This window comes from Lolium rigidum, chromosome 2 (assembly GCF_022539505.1).
Source record: "Lolium rigidum isolate FL_2022 chromosome 2, APGP_CSIRO_Lrig_0.1, whole genome shotgun sequence".
NCBI classification, from domain to species: Eukaryota; Viridiplantae; Streptophyta; class Magnoliopsida; order Poales; family Poaceae; genus Lolium; species Lolium rigidum.
In genome coordinates, this window is record NC_061509.1 from 135,493,709 (window position 1) to 135,509,607 (window position 15,899).

General features: G+C 45.3%; 1 protein-coding gene across 1 annotated transcript; it reads right to left on the reverse strand.

The window, feature by feature from the left end:
* Positions 1-3,525: 3,525 nt before the first annotated feature.
* Positions 3,526-15,043, reverse strand: LOC124687294 (UDP-glucuronate:xylan alpha-glucuronosyltransferase 1-like). Its single transcript, XM_047221085.1, has 4 exons — positions 14,971-15,043; positions 5,591-5,794; positions 4,834-5,483; positions 3,526-4,743 (listed from the first exon to the last, which is right to left on the reverse strand). Exons 1-4 carry the CDS (start codon positions 15,024-15,026, stop codon positions 3,734-3,736), a joined length of 1,920 nt encoding a protein of 639 aa, XP_047077041.1. The 5' UTR covers positions 15,027-15,043; the 3' UTR covers positions 3,526-3,733.
* Positions 15,044-15,899: the final 856 nt, after the last annotated feature.

Below are 15,899 nucleotides of genomic sequence, written 5' to 3' on the forward strand. Positions count from 1 at the left end.
CGCCTATGTCACTCATGGTGGATTATGGGGGAGCAATCCACACAAGACTTTGTCAACCTAGCACAATCAAGAAAGGCATCCCATCTTGTTGCGGTCAAGATCTTCATCATCGAGCTCAAAAGGAACATGCAAGGTTAAGGTTTGCTCTTGATAGGGTTTCTTTCTTACCGGTCTCATGGTGTAGTTGGAGACCGGTTTATAGTTTAGTTGTTGTACTATCAAGAGGGCTCTCGAGTGAGTAACTCGATCGTATCATTTGGAGTGAGCTCAAACCTTTGCATCCTTGCATCATATTTATTGGCTGTTATTTGGATCTTATCCATGTGGTGTATTACAGCTTGTGGTTATTTCCATGACAAGATCTAGTTCATCGAAACGGATTTCGCATGAATCACTTGTCGCGTTTTCGATATTGAAGTTTTTCCCGGTTCTTATCCATGTGGTGTATTACAGCTTGTGGTGTATTCCGCATGAATCACTCTTTTTCGGGTAGCTCTTGTCATCATCTTTCCAACAAAATTGGTTTCACCTAAAACCGAGTTTCCTAACACAACTTGTTGTATTTTCCATTTTGAAGGTGTTACTGGTTTGTCTCTTATAGATAGGTTAAAACTTTCCCCATTTGTTTATATCCTACCTTGTTGGAATATTATGGTTCTCTACATGATCTTGTAGATCTTGTTTCTAGCTTCAAAGCGAGTCCAAGATCATCAAAATCGGACTCTGGATGCTCAAGTTATGGCCGTTTCAGTTTCAGTCTTTTCCGGGATCTGAAGTCTCCGGTCCGGGTTCAAAGTCTCTGGTCCAGGGCTGGACATTCCGATCTTGGGGGGCTGGACACTCCGGTAAAGATCTCGGTCTTGCTGTTTCGAAGTGTGCCTCGCTCTCAGATGGGGGGTACAGAGTCTCCGGTCTAAAAATGACCGTAACGGTCATATTTCGTGGGTTGGACCTATATAAGCCCCTCTTCTTCCCCCTTGGGCTGGTTGCTTCTTCTACTCTCTCTCTCTCTACTGCATTGTTGACTTTGAGAAGATTCCTCTCACTCTAAATCCTCCATGATTCTTGCACCTATTTGAGGGAAAAGAGAGAAGAGATCTAGATCTACATCTTGACCAATCAAATCCCTCTCTTTGTGAGGGGAATCCACTAGATCTAGATCTTGGAGAAATTTTGTGTTTCTCCTCTTATTTGTTCTTCCAATCTTATTTACCCAATAGTTTTTCTAGCTTTGTTGGAATTTTAGAGAGAATGATTTGAGCATCTTAGTGGTGTTCTTGCCATTGCATTTGGTGCATCGGTTAGACTTCTCCACGGTGATACGTGGAGGTGAAAGTTCGTGAGATATTCACTTTGGGAGCTTGTTCCTCTTGGGTCTTTGGACCTTATACGGCTTAGTGGTCTTCGTGGTGTTATTGGGACCTCCAATTAAGTTGTGGAGATTTCTCAAGTGCAAGGCCTTTGTGGCGGTATATTGGGAGTCTCCAATTAAGTTGTGGAGATAGCCTCAAACTTTGTGCGAGTTCAGTGACCACCCTCAAGGTTCCATAGTGGATCGAGGACATCCTGTTTGGTGGTAATTCTCGAGGAGAATACGATGATGCCTTTGTTTTGTTTGGAGTGATTTGTCCTCCACATCGCTCCACGGAGAGTAGCACTCGCAAGACTGTGAACTTCGGGATACATCGTTGTCTCCGCGTAACCTCGGTTATTCCTATACTCGAGCTCTTTACTTATGCACTTACTTTGTGATAGCCTTCATGCTTGAAGTTATATATCTTGCTATCACATAGTTTATTGTATTGCTTAGCATAAATTGTTGGTGCACATAGGTGAACCCTAGTTATATAGGTTTTATGCTTGGCAAATTAAACGCTAATTTTATTCCGCATTTGTTAAGCCATATGAATGGACAAATCTCACTCTTAACATACAACCCAACAAGTATCTTATAAAATACATGTGAGATAGCTTTATGACCACCTAATAACGAAGTGGCGTTTGCAACAAGCTATGCATTCTTCTAATATCCGAGAGTTGTATAATCTCATAGTCAAAGGGATATTATAGATGACAACAGGAAAGCTTTGCAATTAGAACTAAGTAACACAATCAATTGCTACACTTAGATTAGGTCAAATCCATCATATTATTCTCCTTAATAATATGACCTCGCTAATAAGTGACACTATGTCCATGGCTATGAAAACCAATAACAAACACTTATTTCACTAACTAGTATAGATGCATACTAGGGACACATTGTGCTCATATTCCACACATGTATTATATTTCCGGATAATACAATAAGCATGGTATATAAACATTATCGTGAACATGGATTGGTGATAATAAATATTCCCTTATTATTGCCTCTTAGGCACCAAATCCCTTCATACCTGGCCCAGCCAGACCTTCCGGACCTGGCTAGTACACTCCGGTTGGCCGGAGTGGTCCGACTGGGACCGGACATTCCGGTCGAGGCTACTGCGAGCAAGCCAGCTGCTCTGCCGCGCCGCCGAAGCAATGGCTGGACTGATTTTTTTACTTTTCCAATCACTGAGAGTAAATTTTAAAAGTTTTTTGTATTAATTTTTTACTGTAATTCGTTAGTGGAAGTATCCAACTTCCTTAGTAATTTTTCGGGTCTGCAAGTTTGCGATGGTATTGTTTTGCAATAATTCATCATTGAAAATATTCGAATTTCGTTGTAATTTGATTTTCGCTGTCATTTCTCAGGCATACACTTTTTATGGACTTTTTTCTTCATCTTCGACGGTAATATATCGTAGTAATTCATTTTAGAAATATTCAACTATCGTAGTGATTTTTTGTGTGTGTCGTGTCAATTACAAAATACATTGTTAACTACCTAATATAAATTCTTTCAGGATGCACATCTCAGCAACGGTAATTCCTAATGACGCACAAGTGTGGTAATATTTACACGAGTCTTCAGCTTCAACTATAGTTCTGAACGGTAGTTACCCGCAAGTAATTCTTCACCGGTGGATAATTGTTCGGTAGTAATTTAGAAAAGAAATTACAACATTGGCCGCTTTTCTTACCCAGGGAAAATAATATTGTTCCATTCTAAAAACATATACTTACTTCACCTTTCGTCGCCTCTTTTATCTCGGGAGAATACTATTGGCTTATTCTACCGTACCTTTAGAAAGGTATACTTATTTCACTCACTATTTCTTTCAGCCGGAGAATACACTACCATTTTCTCCAGCTGGAAACAAAGAAGCTCTACCATGCGCCGCATCTTTTAGTCTGGGAAAATAGTATTGCCTTCTTAATGGTATCTCTCGAACAAGACTTGCTCCGTTACATGTCACATATTTTTTACCTTCTTAATGGTTTATCTAGACTCACATATATTTACATGTTAAAATATATTTAGATATATGTGAATCTAAATAAATGCGTGACACTTAGTTTGAAATGCAGGGAGTAGTAATGTTAGATTTAGATTATTCACATCTGATCCCTCGCAATGATCGGGGCTAGGGTAACTAGTACACATTCCTCCTCGTGGCATATGCTTTGCACCAGCTCGTAAAAACGGTGAACAGCATGAAACCTTGAATATCTCGAGTCGAAGGCCCAAACTAAGAAGCCTTTCTCCTCTGCGTCCCTAGCTACGGGCATATGTGGCGGTACACAAGGGCCGTCCAATCAGCAGACAACGGTTGTGATGCGGGGCTTCTGCTTTCACAAGGAAAAGTCAGAAGTTGTCAATGAGCTTGGCGTACGACGTGGTGACCCTGTTACCCTCCACCCGCCTGCCCTTGATCTCCCTCTCGCGGCACCCCTCATCGCCGGCGCAGATCCTCCGGCGAGGGTCGGCTATCCTTTCCCTCCAGTGTCCGTCGGAGAAGTTGGCCTTCCTCGCCTCTACGGCGTCCCACCGCAGCAGCGCCTTCTGCCTCTCGTCCAGAAGACAGAACCCCTGCAGCCGCTGCGGCATGGCGTCGTGCGCCTTCCACCACCGCGCGTGCGCCTCGTCGCTGGCGAACTGCCGCAGCTCGGGTGCGTTCCAGTTGCAGTCGTAGTCCCTGAAGCAGAACCACGGCTTCATCCCAACGAAGTGCACGGCGAGGGCCACGGGCGGGTCGGCCGCCAGGACCCGGCGCTTAGCGGCGGCGTGCTCCGCGGAGTTCCCCTCCCAGAAGTGCTTCATGTAGTTGGCGTGCGACGGCAGCCGGTGCCACCAGGAGAAGACCTCGTTGAGGTACCCCTGGTCGCCGCCGTTGTACGACTGGATGTCGCCGATGTGGTCCATGAGCAGCCGGAACGTGCAGTTGCAGGGCTCCACCACCATGACGCCGGAGTTGAACACCGTGCCGTGGTTCCCCGTGGCGCTCACCTCCGGCATGCCGAAGAGCGGCTCCATGGGGCGCTGCACCAGCAGGTCGGCGTCGACGAAGACTACCCGGTCGTACTCCGTCAGCGTCCAAAGCCAGAACTTGCTGTAGTTCCACTCGTTGTACGCGTCCTTCGACGCCCGCGGGTTCCGGATGCGACGGATGGTGCGCACCTTCCAACCTGCCGCCTCCAGCGCGCTCCGGTGGCGCTCGCTGATCGTCTCGTCGACGAGGGCCACCATGTCGCGGTCCGACCCCGCCATCCGGATGCTCTGCGCCGCCACAATGGCGCCGCACGCGTACAGCTGCTCCGAGTGGAGGATCGTCGCGTACGCCTCCCGCCGCGGCGCCGACGACACGTACGACTCCCCTGTTCGGTCAATCACGCGAATAATCAGTAAGAGACTGCAACCATGAGATGAAATTGTGTGGCGCGCGCTGCCGCAGCTCAAGTACGTACCGAGTGCTTTGATCGGCATTGCGAGCTTGCAGGACCCGACGGGAAGCGCAAGCTTCCGCCGGAGCTCGCCCACGTCCGGTCTGTAAACCCACACGTCGCCGTCGCGTATGACCTCGTCTTTGCACCTGAACAGGTTTGGAGCCGGGAAGCACTGGCTCACCACGACCACGTGCGCCGCCTTCTCCGATCTGCCCGCGGTGGCGAGCCTCGCCGCCGCCAGCTGCAGGTGCAGCCGCGGCACGTCCTTGGACCAGCCCGCAGCGCCACTGCACGGGAGCTTCACCGCGACGACGTCGTACTCTAGTCCCTCCGGCGCCGGCGCCGGCTCCGGCAGGTCCGGGCACGTCGGCGCGGCGTACAGCTCCTCCTCGTCGACCCACTCCGGGTACAGGTGCTCCCAGGTGACGTTGCTCGAGACGCGCTCCAGGTGCACCACGGAGACGGCCGCATTCCGCGGAAGCAGCGTCCTCCACTGGTCCATCTCCACCCCGTCGAAGTTCAGGAGCCCTACTCGTAACTGATCTTCTGCTCTAGAAACTTCTTGCACCGCCATGGAAATCCGAGACCAGTCGATCCTCACGTTCGACACGTAACCCGAGTCCTTCTGATCGGCGTTCGATGTCCACATCAACTTCGACGCTTCAGGGGACCTGTGTTTCCAGACAAGCAGATTGAGAATAAATCATCAATCTAATTGTCATTCATCGCCAAGGTCAGACACCAAGGTCGCCCTTAATATGTAAAATGTTTTGCTCACTGCGTGTTGTTTTCGTCGTCGCCATGGTGGATCGATGGCGAGTGGAGAAGGCCCATGAAGGAGCCGCACATGAGAACGAGGAGGACAAGCTTCACATAGAACATCTTGCCGCTGAAACCTTCAGGTAACAGGGCGCCCAACGGCTTGTACTTGACGTCCTTAGCATAGCAGCTTCCCACACAGCCCTTCTTGCTAATACAGTTCCTGAAATTAACACAACATGTCAAGTAAGCACCTGAGTTTTCATCAAGGTCAAAAAGTTAAATAGTTAAAGGACAGAAGTACATGCTTTGCGATCAAAATCATCTGCAATTGAATCAGTAGCAATTCTTACCGGGAATTGATTTCGTTTTTTTGTATATTAACTTCTACCTATGTTAATTTACCCTCTGAGGATTACGAATAAATTCTGCAGACTTTGTATTCTCGAAAAAAAAATTCTGCAGACCTTCCCTGTTATTTCCAGTTTCATGACCTGAAACTGAAAGTCAGGTATGCAATCTTCACCCACTCTATGAACAAGTCATCAGGGACAGTTAGTACCATGCATACTCCTAACGGCCCAGGCTTTACATCTAGTACGCGTCGATTTCTCATCGTTATCGATGACTTATTTTAATTCAAAGGACTAAACTAAAAACCTTTAGCAAACCATGTTGAAGATGGAGAGAATGGCGGATCTGAGATCTGAGGTCTCCGCCGGCGGCGATCGCCGCTGAGTGGGCTGCCCTCCCCTCCTTCATCGGCCGCCTCCCTCAAGATCAGCCTCCTCACGATGGTGGGGGCTACGCCATCTCGATGGCAGGTAAAATTCTGTTCCCTTCTCTCTACGCGGCCGCTCTCGGCAGACTCGGATTCGGGCTTCCTTTGCATCCGCCCTCAGGCGATGCGTCTGGCGCTGTTGAACTCTGATGGGCAGTTGGTGGATGCCCGGTATCTCTCCATGGGCGAGGTTATTGCTGCTGGATCAGTGATCTCCCTCCCTTGCCACAAGGTTCTTGTTGAAGCTGAGTCCACTGGGGAGGCGCGGCATGGTCGTGCTCCCCTGATGCCCCCTTCCCTTGATCTCAAACCAGGGATTGGGTTGCAAAAGCAGATCTGGCATCGGTTCCGTTGTCCTGTGGCTTTCTCTAGGGCTCATAACAGCCATGAATTCTTCCTGGTTGCATCCTTTGGTCGTTCAAAGCATCGTCTCGACCCCTCCATGGTTGCCCTGCTGTTACAAGTATCTCTGGGAGGTATACCTCAAGATTTTAACGTCATTTTTCTTCGAGATCGCACCTATCGATTTTCAGTCTGCAGCAAGGAGGTTGGTTTTTTTATCAAGAATCTTAAGCACTATAAGTGTTCAGAGTTTGAGGTGTTCTTCTTGTTATGGGGCAATGGTGGTCCGAACTTTTCTAGAGAATTCTATCTGTGGGAGAAGGAAGAAGAACAGTCATGGACTTCTGTTAGCAGAAATTATTCGTCTAATGGCAGGAAAACATTTGCTGATGCTGTACGTCAGCCTTTGACTGGAGCCAACACTATCCCCCTGGGCAGCCAGCCTCAGGCTAAGCCGGCCACCCCTGCACAACATAGGATCGTTCAGCTCCCATTCATTCAAGATTTCACTGCCTGGGAGAAACAGCGTCTCTCTGAAGCCATTCTTGCAAGACTTAGCTATGATCAGATCTTGCAGTGTCTGCGATATGATGATGGTGACCGGTTGGTTGTCTCTCCTCTTGATTCGCTGCAACCTTCTCAACAGCGAGATTTGCGCACTCTGATTGCTAGTAAACCTTCAGAGGATATTATTGGGCGTCTTTTTTGGGGTTATGATCTACCAGCCTCTGTCAACGTACCCTCTACGTCAACAGTTCCTATTCAATCGGTGTTTGACAGACTACAAGCTGCAATTCCACCGTCGGGCGCGCAAGATTTATTTCAAACTACTCAACAGGCTCCGCACCCAAGCAATGCACAGGCCCATTTGGCCCCCACGAGGCCACGATCTTCCCATGTCCGTGTTTCGGCCTTTGACAGATTAAGTTATCCATCTGGCCCTGAGCGAGTCTCTGCTTTCGATCGCTTGGAGTTTCCAGCCCAGCAGTCAGGCCCATCAATACAGAAGCCCAAGCCAACGTGTCCTCGGTGCCTCCGGATGGGGCACACTCGCCGTAATTGCTGGAATCAGATAATCTGTTATGCTTGTAATAAGCCTGGACACATTAAAGATAATTGTTTTAATGCTGCCAAACGTATCTGGGTTCAAAGGGAAGTCAATTTGCCCTTTAAGGAAGGTCCTGACGCTGCCACTTTGGACCTTAATCTTCCTCCTAATGAAGACCCCTTGCAGCCGTCGATGGATGATGTTGACTTAACCCTGGCAGTTGGATCTCGGCCACCTGGAAACTTCCCCACTTGCCCAGAGAAAATTAAGGATTTTTCCTCCTTTTCTTTTCTTGGCTTAGGCCTTGCCTCTTCATCTCCCTGGCACCCTGCTGCGCAGCATCACTGTAGCTCCTCGCCGAACTCGCCGCCTGCCGCCGCTACATTGAGCCAATCAGCGATGGCCAACTTCCCGGTGGATCCCTCTCCGTTCATCCCCGGTCAGTACGAGATCGTGGAGGTGGCCAACCGACCGCAGCTCTGCCGCTACCACCTCGCCCGCCCGGCCACCGCCAAGAACGAAGATGTCGCCATCGCCACCATTGTGCCTAGCTTCCCTGCGCATCAACCTTTTGCGACTACCAGGTTCTTCCTTCGTTCTCTGATTGAGGATGAACTCGGCTTCTCGCTTGGTATCTCGCAGCGCTGCCCTATTGGCTCTGCTTATGTGCGCCTTAGTTCCCCTTCTGATCGAGACTGGCTTGTCAGTAATAGCCCTCTTCAGTTCCAAGGCAGGGAGGTCTCCTTCGTTGAGCACAATAAGGGTCTGAACCACCGCGCTTTTACCTATAATAGAGAATGTTGGCTTTTGATGTTAGCTTTCCCCAGTGATATGTGGACTGATGAACACATCAGAGGAGCTGTTAAGGACTTTGGCGCCTTTATTTCTTGGGATAAAGAAGTTAGTACATATGGTGCTCTTGTTGTTAAAGTTAGAGTGGTTGATTTGCATCATATCCCTCATTCATGTGTGGTCTCCTCTGGCAATGAGTGGGCTGCTGAATCCTGGTCAGTGCCAATTTTTATTCTTAGCCAAAAACTGCTTGGTGGGCTCCCAGCTGATGAGGATATCCCCCCTGCTGATGGCTCTACTCCACATCCAATGCCCCAGGCCCCGTTTGCACCTGCTGATGAAGCACATGCTGCTCCAAATCAAGCCCACCAGGCTCCACATGGATGGCCACTTTGGCTCCCTGATCAGGTTCAGGCCCAGAATCTAGCTGCTGCCAATGTCAACCTTGCTGGTCAAAATCTTGGCTTTATTGATAATATGATACATGGGCCACTTGATCTGAATGTGATACCTCATAATATCCCTATTGATCTCAATGCTCAGCCACACCAGTTAGATGAAGGGGATTTTCTAGAACTGAATGATTTGATTAATCCTGGTGACCATCTGCCTGGGGAAAATGTTGTGTTTGCTCTCGGTGCTCCTAATGCTCTTGCCCAACCTCCTGATGCTCCTGTCCAGCAACCTGCTGATGTTGACATGGATCAACCTGATGAATTGCTTAGTGATTTAACTGTCACCATCAGTTCTGCTAATACTCTGTCAGATGAATCTGGAGCTTCAGTGAATGGTATAGCTCATCCTCAGCAGTTGCATATTGGGTTGGCACTTGTCCCTGAGCTACCTGTGGACCCAGTGGCAAGCATTTCACCTTGCTATGGAACTGAACAGTTCTATTCCAAAGAAGGTACAATTGCTTGGTCTTCTTTCTTCAAGCCTGATGGAGCTCTGGTTAACACAGTTTCTGTACCTGCTCAATGGGCAGATTTTTTTACTGCTAAGCTTTTAACTCCAGAGGATTTTGATTGGGCCAAGAGTCTCCTGCAGTCCAAGATATGGCAGATTGTCAGTGATTTTGATTTGAATAATCCTGTTGCTTCTAGAGCTTTTGCTCTCCCAAGGAACTGTCCTTCACTGGCCCCACCTGTTTGCTCTCTCTCTGTGGCAACTTTGGAGGTAACCCAGGGGTTCCTCACCCCACAAGCTCCAAGAATTCAAGTTGAAGAACTGTCTTTATCTACTTCAGCTCTGCATCACAAGAAAAAGGGTAAAAATCTTCCCTTGGCTTGCTCTGAAGTTAGAAGAAGTACCAGACTAAAGCTCCTCAATAAGGGATATAGAGCTAAAACTTGCTTTGACAAGAATTGTCTTGCTTGTGCTGCCATTGCTCCCCCTGTCAAGAAGTCTGTTGTGAGAAATTTATGTCACAAGTTTAACATCCAGGATTCCCCTGAGGTGGATGGCAAGGATGATAGTGGAGAAGATGAACCACCAGTTGTGAGGACTAGGAGTGGTCAAGGAAAATCAACTACAGATGTTCCCAATGCAAGCAAGCCCAAGAAATCCAAGAAGAAGTGATGTCAGCATGCTTCTTCTGATAGTTAGCTTCTTTTGGCCCATTGTTTTGGGCAGTATCTATGTATGCATGCTATGTAATGAATACCAGTTTGGCCTGCTAGTTTTTATGTTTGGATACTATTTTTGGGGCTTCCTTGCCAATATCTGTAATGCTCTGGTTATGATGATGGACCTGGTTATGATGATGGACCTGGTTATTGTGAGGAATGGTTTTTTTCTAGCCAATGTTTTATCTGTCAGTGTGTACTTGACAGATTTCTTCACTACATATCCCTGTTTCCAATGAATAAGATCTTTTGGAAAATCTTAAATTGGAATATTAGAGGCCTTAATGACCCTTCTAAATGGACACTCATTTTTGATAAAATTCGTGAAAGTGGATGCCATGTCATTTGCTTGCAAGAGTCTAAGAGAGAGCAAGTAGACCTCACTTTTCTCAGACAGTTCTGCCCACGCAATTTTGACTCTTTTGCCTTTGTACCATCTGTTGGTCGATCAGGAGGAATAATTACTGTCTGGGATAGTTCAGTTTTCACTGGAGTGGAAGTTTTTCAGAACAAATATGCACTTTCAGTTGAATTCCATGCAACAAAGTCTGATGATTATTGGACACTCACAAATATTTATGCCCCATGCACTGATAATGAACAGATCCAGTTTCTCCAGTGGATGCATAATATTCATATCCCTTCAGATGAAAATTACCTAATGATTGGAGATTTTAATCTCATCAGATCCCCTCAAGATAGAAACAGGCCTGGTGGTAATGTTAATGAGATGCTTCTTTTTAATGAGACTATTAGCCACCTTGGTTTGGTTGACATTCCCCTCAAGGGCAGAAAATATACATGGAGTAATATGCAACACACTCCACTGCTTCAGAGGCTAGATTGGTTTTTCTCTTCTCTAGCATGGACACAAGCATTTCCTAACACTATTGCTGAGCCCCTTGCTATGACTACTTCAGATCATATCCCATGTGTGCTCTCCATCCAGACATCAATCCCTAAGTCTAATATTTTTAGGTTTGAGAACAAGTGGCTAAACATGGAGGGTTTTTTGCCTCTGGTTGAAAGGGCATGGACTCAATCTATCCATTATGCTGATGCAGCCAAAAGGATTACTGCTAAATTCAGATGCCTGAGAAAGGATCTCAAGGCTTGGGCTAAGAATCTTTCATCCATAAAGGAAGACATAGCTGATTTAAATTCCCTGATCTCACTGGTGGATGCTATTGAAAACTTCAGAGATTTATCCACTATGGAGAGATCTTTTAGAACTGCTATGAAGCAACATCTGGCAACTCTTTTGCAGCAGCAGTTAGCCTACTGGAAGCAAAGGGGGAAAATCAAGTGGGTTACTTTGGGTGATGAGAACTCTAGATTCTTTCATTCAATGGCCTCAAGTCAGAAAACTAAAAACCATATTGCTACTATTATGGACAATTCTGGTGCCCCTGTCAGTGATCATGCTACCAAGGCAACTTTGCTCCTACATGCATACAAGGATAGGCTAGGGCAAACAGAGAACATATCCTCTCTGTCTCCCTTTGCACATTTGCTGAATAATGAAGGGATTGACCTTGCTTTCTTGGAAGCACCCTTCACTCATGAGGAAATTGATGCAGTTGTTAAAGAGTTTCCAAATAACAAATCTCCAGGGCCTGATGGTTTTAATGCTGAGTTTCTTAGAAAATGTTGGCCTATCATTAAAAAGGATTTTTATGATCTGTGTGATCAGTTCCATCAAGGAAACCTTTGTCTTCAGAGTATCAATAGTTGCTTTATTACTTTGGTGCCAAAGAAAGACAATGCTGAGACAGTGCATGACTTCAGACCAATTTCTCTCTTAAACTGCACCTTGAAGCTTCTCACCAAGCTGCTGGCCAATAGACTGCAGACTGTCATTCAGAGTATTATTCATGAGAATCAATATGGGTTTATCAAATCTAGAACTATTCAAGACTGTCTGGCTTGGGCATATGAATACTTACATTTTTGCCATAAAACTAAAAGGAAAACAGTGGCATTTAAGATTGACTTTGAGAAGGCTTTTGATAAGGTCAATCACTCCTTCATACTGGCAGTTCTTGAGGCAAAGGGTTTCGGTCCTGTTTGGTGCTCCTGGATTAAACAGCTTTTGACTTCAGCAACATCCTCTGTGCTTTTGAATGGTATTCCTGGATCATTTTTTCAGTGTAAGAGAGGGGTCAGGCAGGGTGATCCCCTTTCCCCTTTGCTTTTTGTTCTAGCTGCTGATGTTCTGCAATCTTTGGTTAATGAAGCTTTGAGGGATGGTCTCCTCTGCAGACCTCTGGCCTTGCAATGTTCCACAGACTTTCCTATTTTGCAATATGCTGATGACACCCTTATCATCCTTCAAGCAGATGAGCAACAGCTTAGGCACCTCCAGCAGCTACTGCAGGTCTTTGGGGATATCTCTGGCTTGAGAGTCAATTACTCTAAGTCCAGTCTTATCCCAATAAATATTGCTGATGAAGAAGTTACAGCTCTTACTGACGCTCTGCATTGTCAGCAGGGAAGCTTACCCTTTACATACTTGGGTCTTCCTCTGAGTACAACCAAGCCTAGAAAAGAATTCTTCATTCCACTCATACAGACTGTCCAGAGGAGATTGCCAGCTTGTGCTATGTATCTAAATTATGGTAGCAAATTAAGGATGGTTAACTCAGTACTTTCATCTTTACCCATGTTTTATCTTTGTTCTTTAAAGATCTACAAATGGGTTATTGATGAAGTTGATAAATACAGAAAACACTGTCTATGGAGAGACAAGGATTTACAGAAAAGGAATCCTCCTCTTGCTGCTTGGGATTTGGTATGTAGACCTAAGGATCAAGGTGGACTAGGTGTCCTTAATCTTTCAGTTCAGAATGACTGTTTGTTAATGAAGCATCTGCACAAATTCTTCAGAAAAGCTGATCTGCCCTGGGTAAAGATGTCCTGGGAATTATACTATTCCAATTGTCTGCCCCCAGTTAGAACTAGAGAGGTTTCTTTCTGGTGGAGAGACTGTCTGAAGCTGCTGCCATCCTTCAAAACTCTGGCTGTATGTGATTTTATGCAAGGCAACACTATACTCCTTTGGCAAGACAAATGGAACACTCATATCTTGAAAGATACTTGGCCACATCTTTATTCCTTTTGTAAGGATGAAAACATTTCTATTCAGCAGGCCTTGCTTCTTAATGATTTGGCCGAACTCTTTTACCTTCCTCTATCTGAAGAGGCTTTGCAGCAATTCCATCTTTTCCAAGCCTTGCTTCTGAATCTTGAACCAAATACTGATTTGGATACTTGGACTGTTCTTGGGAATTCTATGGCTACCAAAACTTCTGCAGTTTATAAATCTCTCATGCACAAGGGTGGCACTTTCCAAGCCTTGAAATGGATGTGGAAGAGTTGTTGTCAGCAGAAGCATAAGGTCTTCTTCTGGCTGTTGATCCATAATCGCCTTAATACCAGGGCTATGCTGCAAAGGAAGAGTTTCTTCATGGATAACTACTCTTGTGTTATGTGTGATCAAGATGAATTAGAGACAAGAACTCACCTGTTCTTTCAGTGTCCATTTGCTCAGATGTGCTGGCGATATGTAAGCCCAACCTGGATTCCTCCGCAACAGACAGACATTCAGAGCTTCATTACAAGTTTGAAACTATCTCTTAATGTGCCTTTCTTCATGGAGCTGATCATGTTGATCTCGTGGGCTATCTGGACTTCTCGCAATGCTTTCATCTTCAGAAGTACTCCTCCGAATCTATACAGATGCCGAAGAAAATTCAAGGAGGAAGTCTCGCTGCTTCTTTATAAGACTCCTAGAAAGTCTTATTCTGGCCTCAAACTTTGGGTTGAGAGATTTCAATAGTCCCAGATAAGTTTGTTCTTTTTTCTTCTTCTTTCTTTGGGCTTAGGGCCTGCTAGTTAGCCAGCTATTGCTTAACTCTAGCAATATGTTTTTTTGTACATACTACTTTTTGAAAATTTATAAATATACACAGTGGGGAAACCCACTGATTCTTCTCAAAAAAAAAAAACTTATTTTAATTCGCAGTATCGCGGTTGCTTTCGCCAAATGATCTTTGACTCCATCCATCTCTTCTGCCGTATTGTCCCTTTTCGCTTGTCTCTTCAGAAGCTATCTATTCTGCCTTTACTTGGCATGCGAAAGATGGAGGAGAAAAGAACAATTCTCCCGAACTGGAACAGTGTTAAAAATTGTGACTTTGTCTTCGCCAAACTGCATGAACACCCTGATTGGTTGCTTTAGGTCAAAGCAGGCGAGCAAACCGTGATGTTAGTCCTTACGTGACTGATTCGGTGCGTGTTTTACTATGTGTTTGTTCAACAACATGACGAAGAAATTTGGTTATTACACGCCAACTTTGAAAAAAAAAAGAGTTTTCTTTCTTAGATGCACACGTTACTATGGTTTTATTTTATTTACTAGAGAATATTACTATATTGGATAATTACTTGTGCTTTGGAAGTTACCAAAATGAGATGCTTACTCACTCTGAAGGAAAAAACCACACTTACTCGATAAGCAAACAATAATATGCACTGCAACATATGTGAAAATTGTATGTCAACTTATATCGTAGACCAAAAGATCACCTAAAGTTATGATCTCACAAGAAGAACAATACTTCATAATAATAAAAAACTGAGCAAGACTTGGAGCAGCACATCAAGAAAGAACAGTTTGACTTAATCACATATCCATACCATGGAATACTGCGGTATCGGCATGAATGATGCAGAAGATAATAAGATGATGATGTAGCAGTTAGAAATTAAACCTGCAGATGGAGGCAGGGGTGATGAGAGCAGAAACTCACAAAGTTCTATCCAGGCGATGCCTCTTCTCTGCATGTGCACACGCAAAACCTCTCATCTTGATGGAAGCACCTCTGACCAAAAATCTTCAGTATGTACCTATCTCTTCTTCAGGCAGCACAAGGTAACCCCGAGATGAACTTTGTTGATAATCCTAAGTACCTTCCTTGTCACTTGCACCCTGATTGTTGATCTTCTTTTATTGTATATCAACCCAAAGAATGGAGCTGTTCAAATCATAGAACTGCTCGATATCACAAAGCAAAGCAAGCAATAGGTGTGCTTTACATAGATAGGCACAGATATGTATGTACAAGCAAGGTAAAAAGAGAGCTGTGATCAAGGGGGACTCTCAAGAGGCAAAATGAAAGTTCTAAGCCAGGCAACAAATGAAGTTATATATATATAGCATTGGCAATGGGCAGGTGAGGAAGTAAGAGACCAGCATGGTTGACAAGTTCGTGCAGGCAGGAAGCCCTGGTCCCTTTCGCTTGTGTTTGGAACCAGTCACCTGAATGCCAAAGACACAATCTTTTGGTGCTGAGCCTGCAAAGCTTTACATGTGGAGTTGCATGCATGATCTTCCAAACCTAAGACACCACCCTGACTGTTCAGTTGGTCCGTTTATGTCTTCTTTGGTTACATGTCTGTGTTTTAATTTCACTCACCCCTGTCATTTCTTTGCTTCAGGCGCCACCTTACTTATGTTATGTGCGAAGGCAGAGTTGGTGAAACCCATCACAGAAGGCTCTGGCACAGATGTACACAAGTGAACCAAAATAAACTAGCCAGTAGCTAGTATTTTTGTATTCTCTTCTACATGTGATTTTTTTCAAAGGAAACAAATATGTGCTTATGTTTTTTTTTCTAGAAAATGGAATCTTTCGTTACCCCGCGCTCTGCATCATCAATGCATATAGCGTAACATTAA

What these genes read in the sequence shown, in the direction of transcription:
- LOC124687294 (XM_047221085.1), bottom strand. Translation starts at nt 15,026, where the DNA reads ATGAGAGGTTTTGCGTGTGCACATGCAGAGAAGAGGCATCGCCTGGAT. An exon ending in CATCGCCTGGATAGAACTTT is followed by an intron (nt 5,795 to 14,970) that starts GTGAGTTTCTGC and finishes TGTTAATTTCAG; the next exon opens with GAACTGTATTAGCAAGAAGG. An exon ending in AATGCCGATCAAAGCACTCG is followed by an intron (nt 4,744 to 4,833) that starts GTACGTACTTGA and finishes TTGACCGAACAG; the next exon opens with GGGAGTCGTACGTGTCGTCG.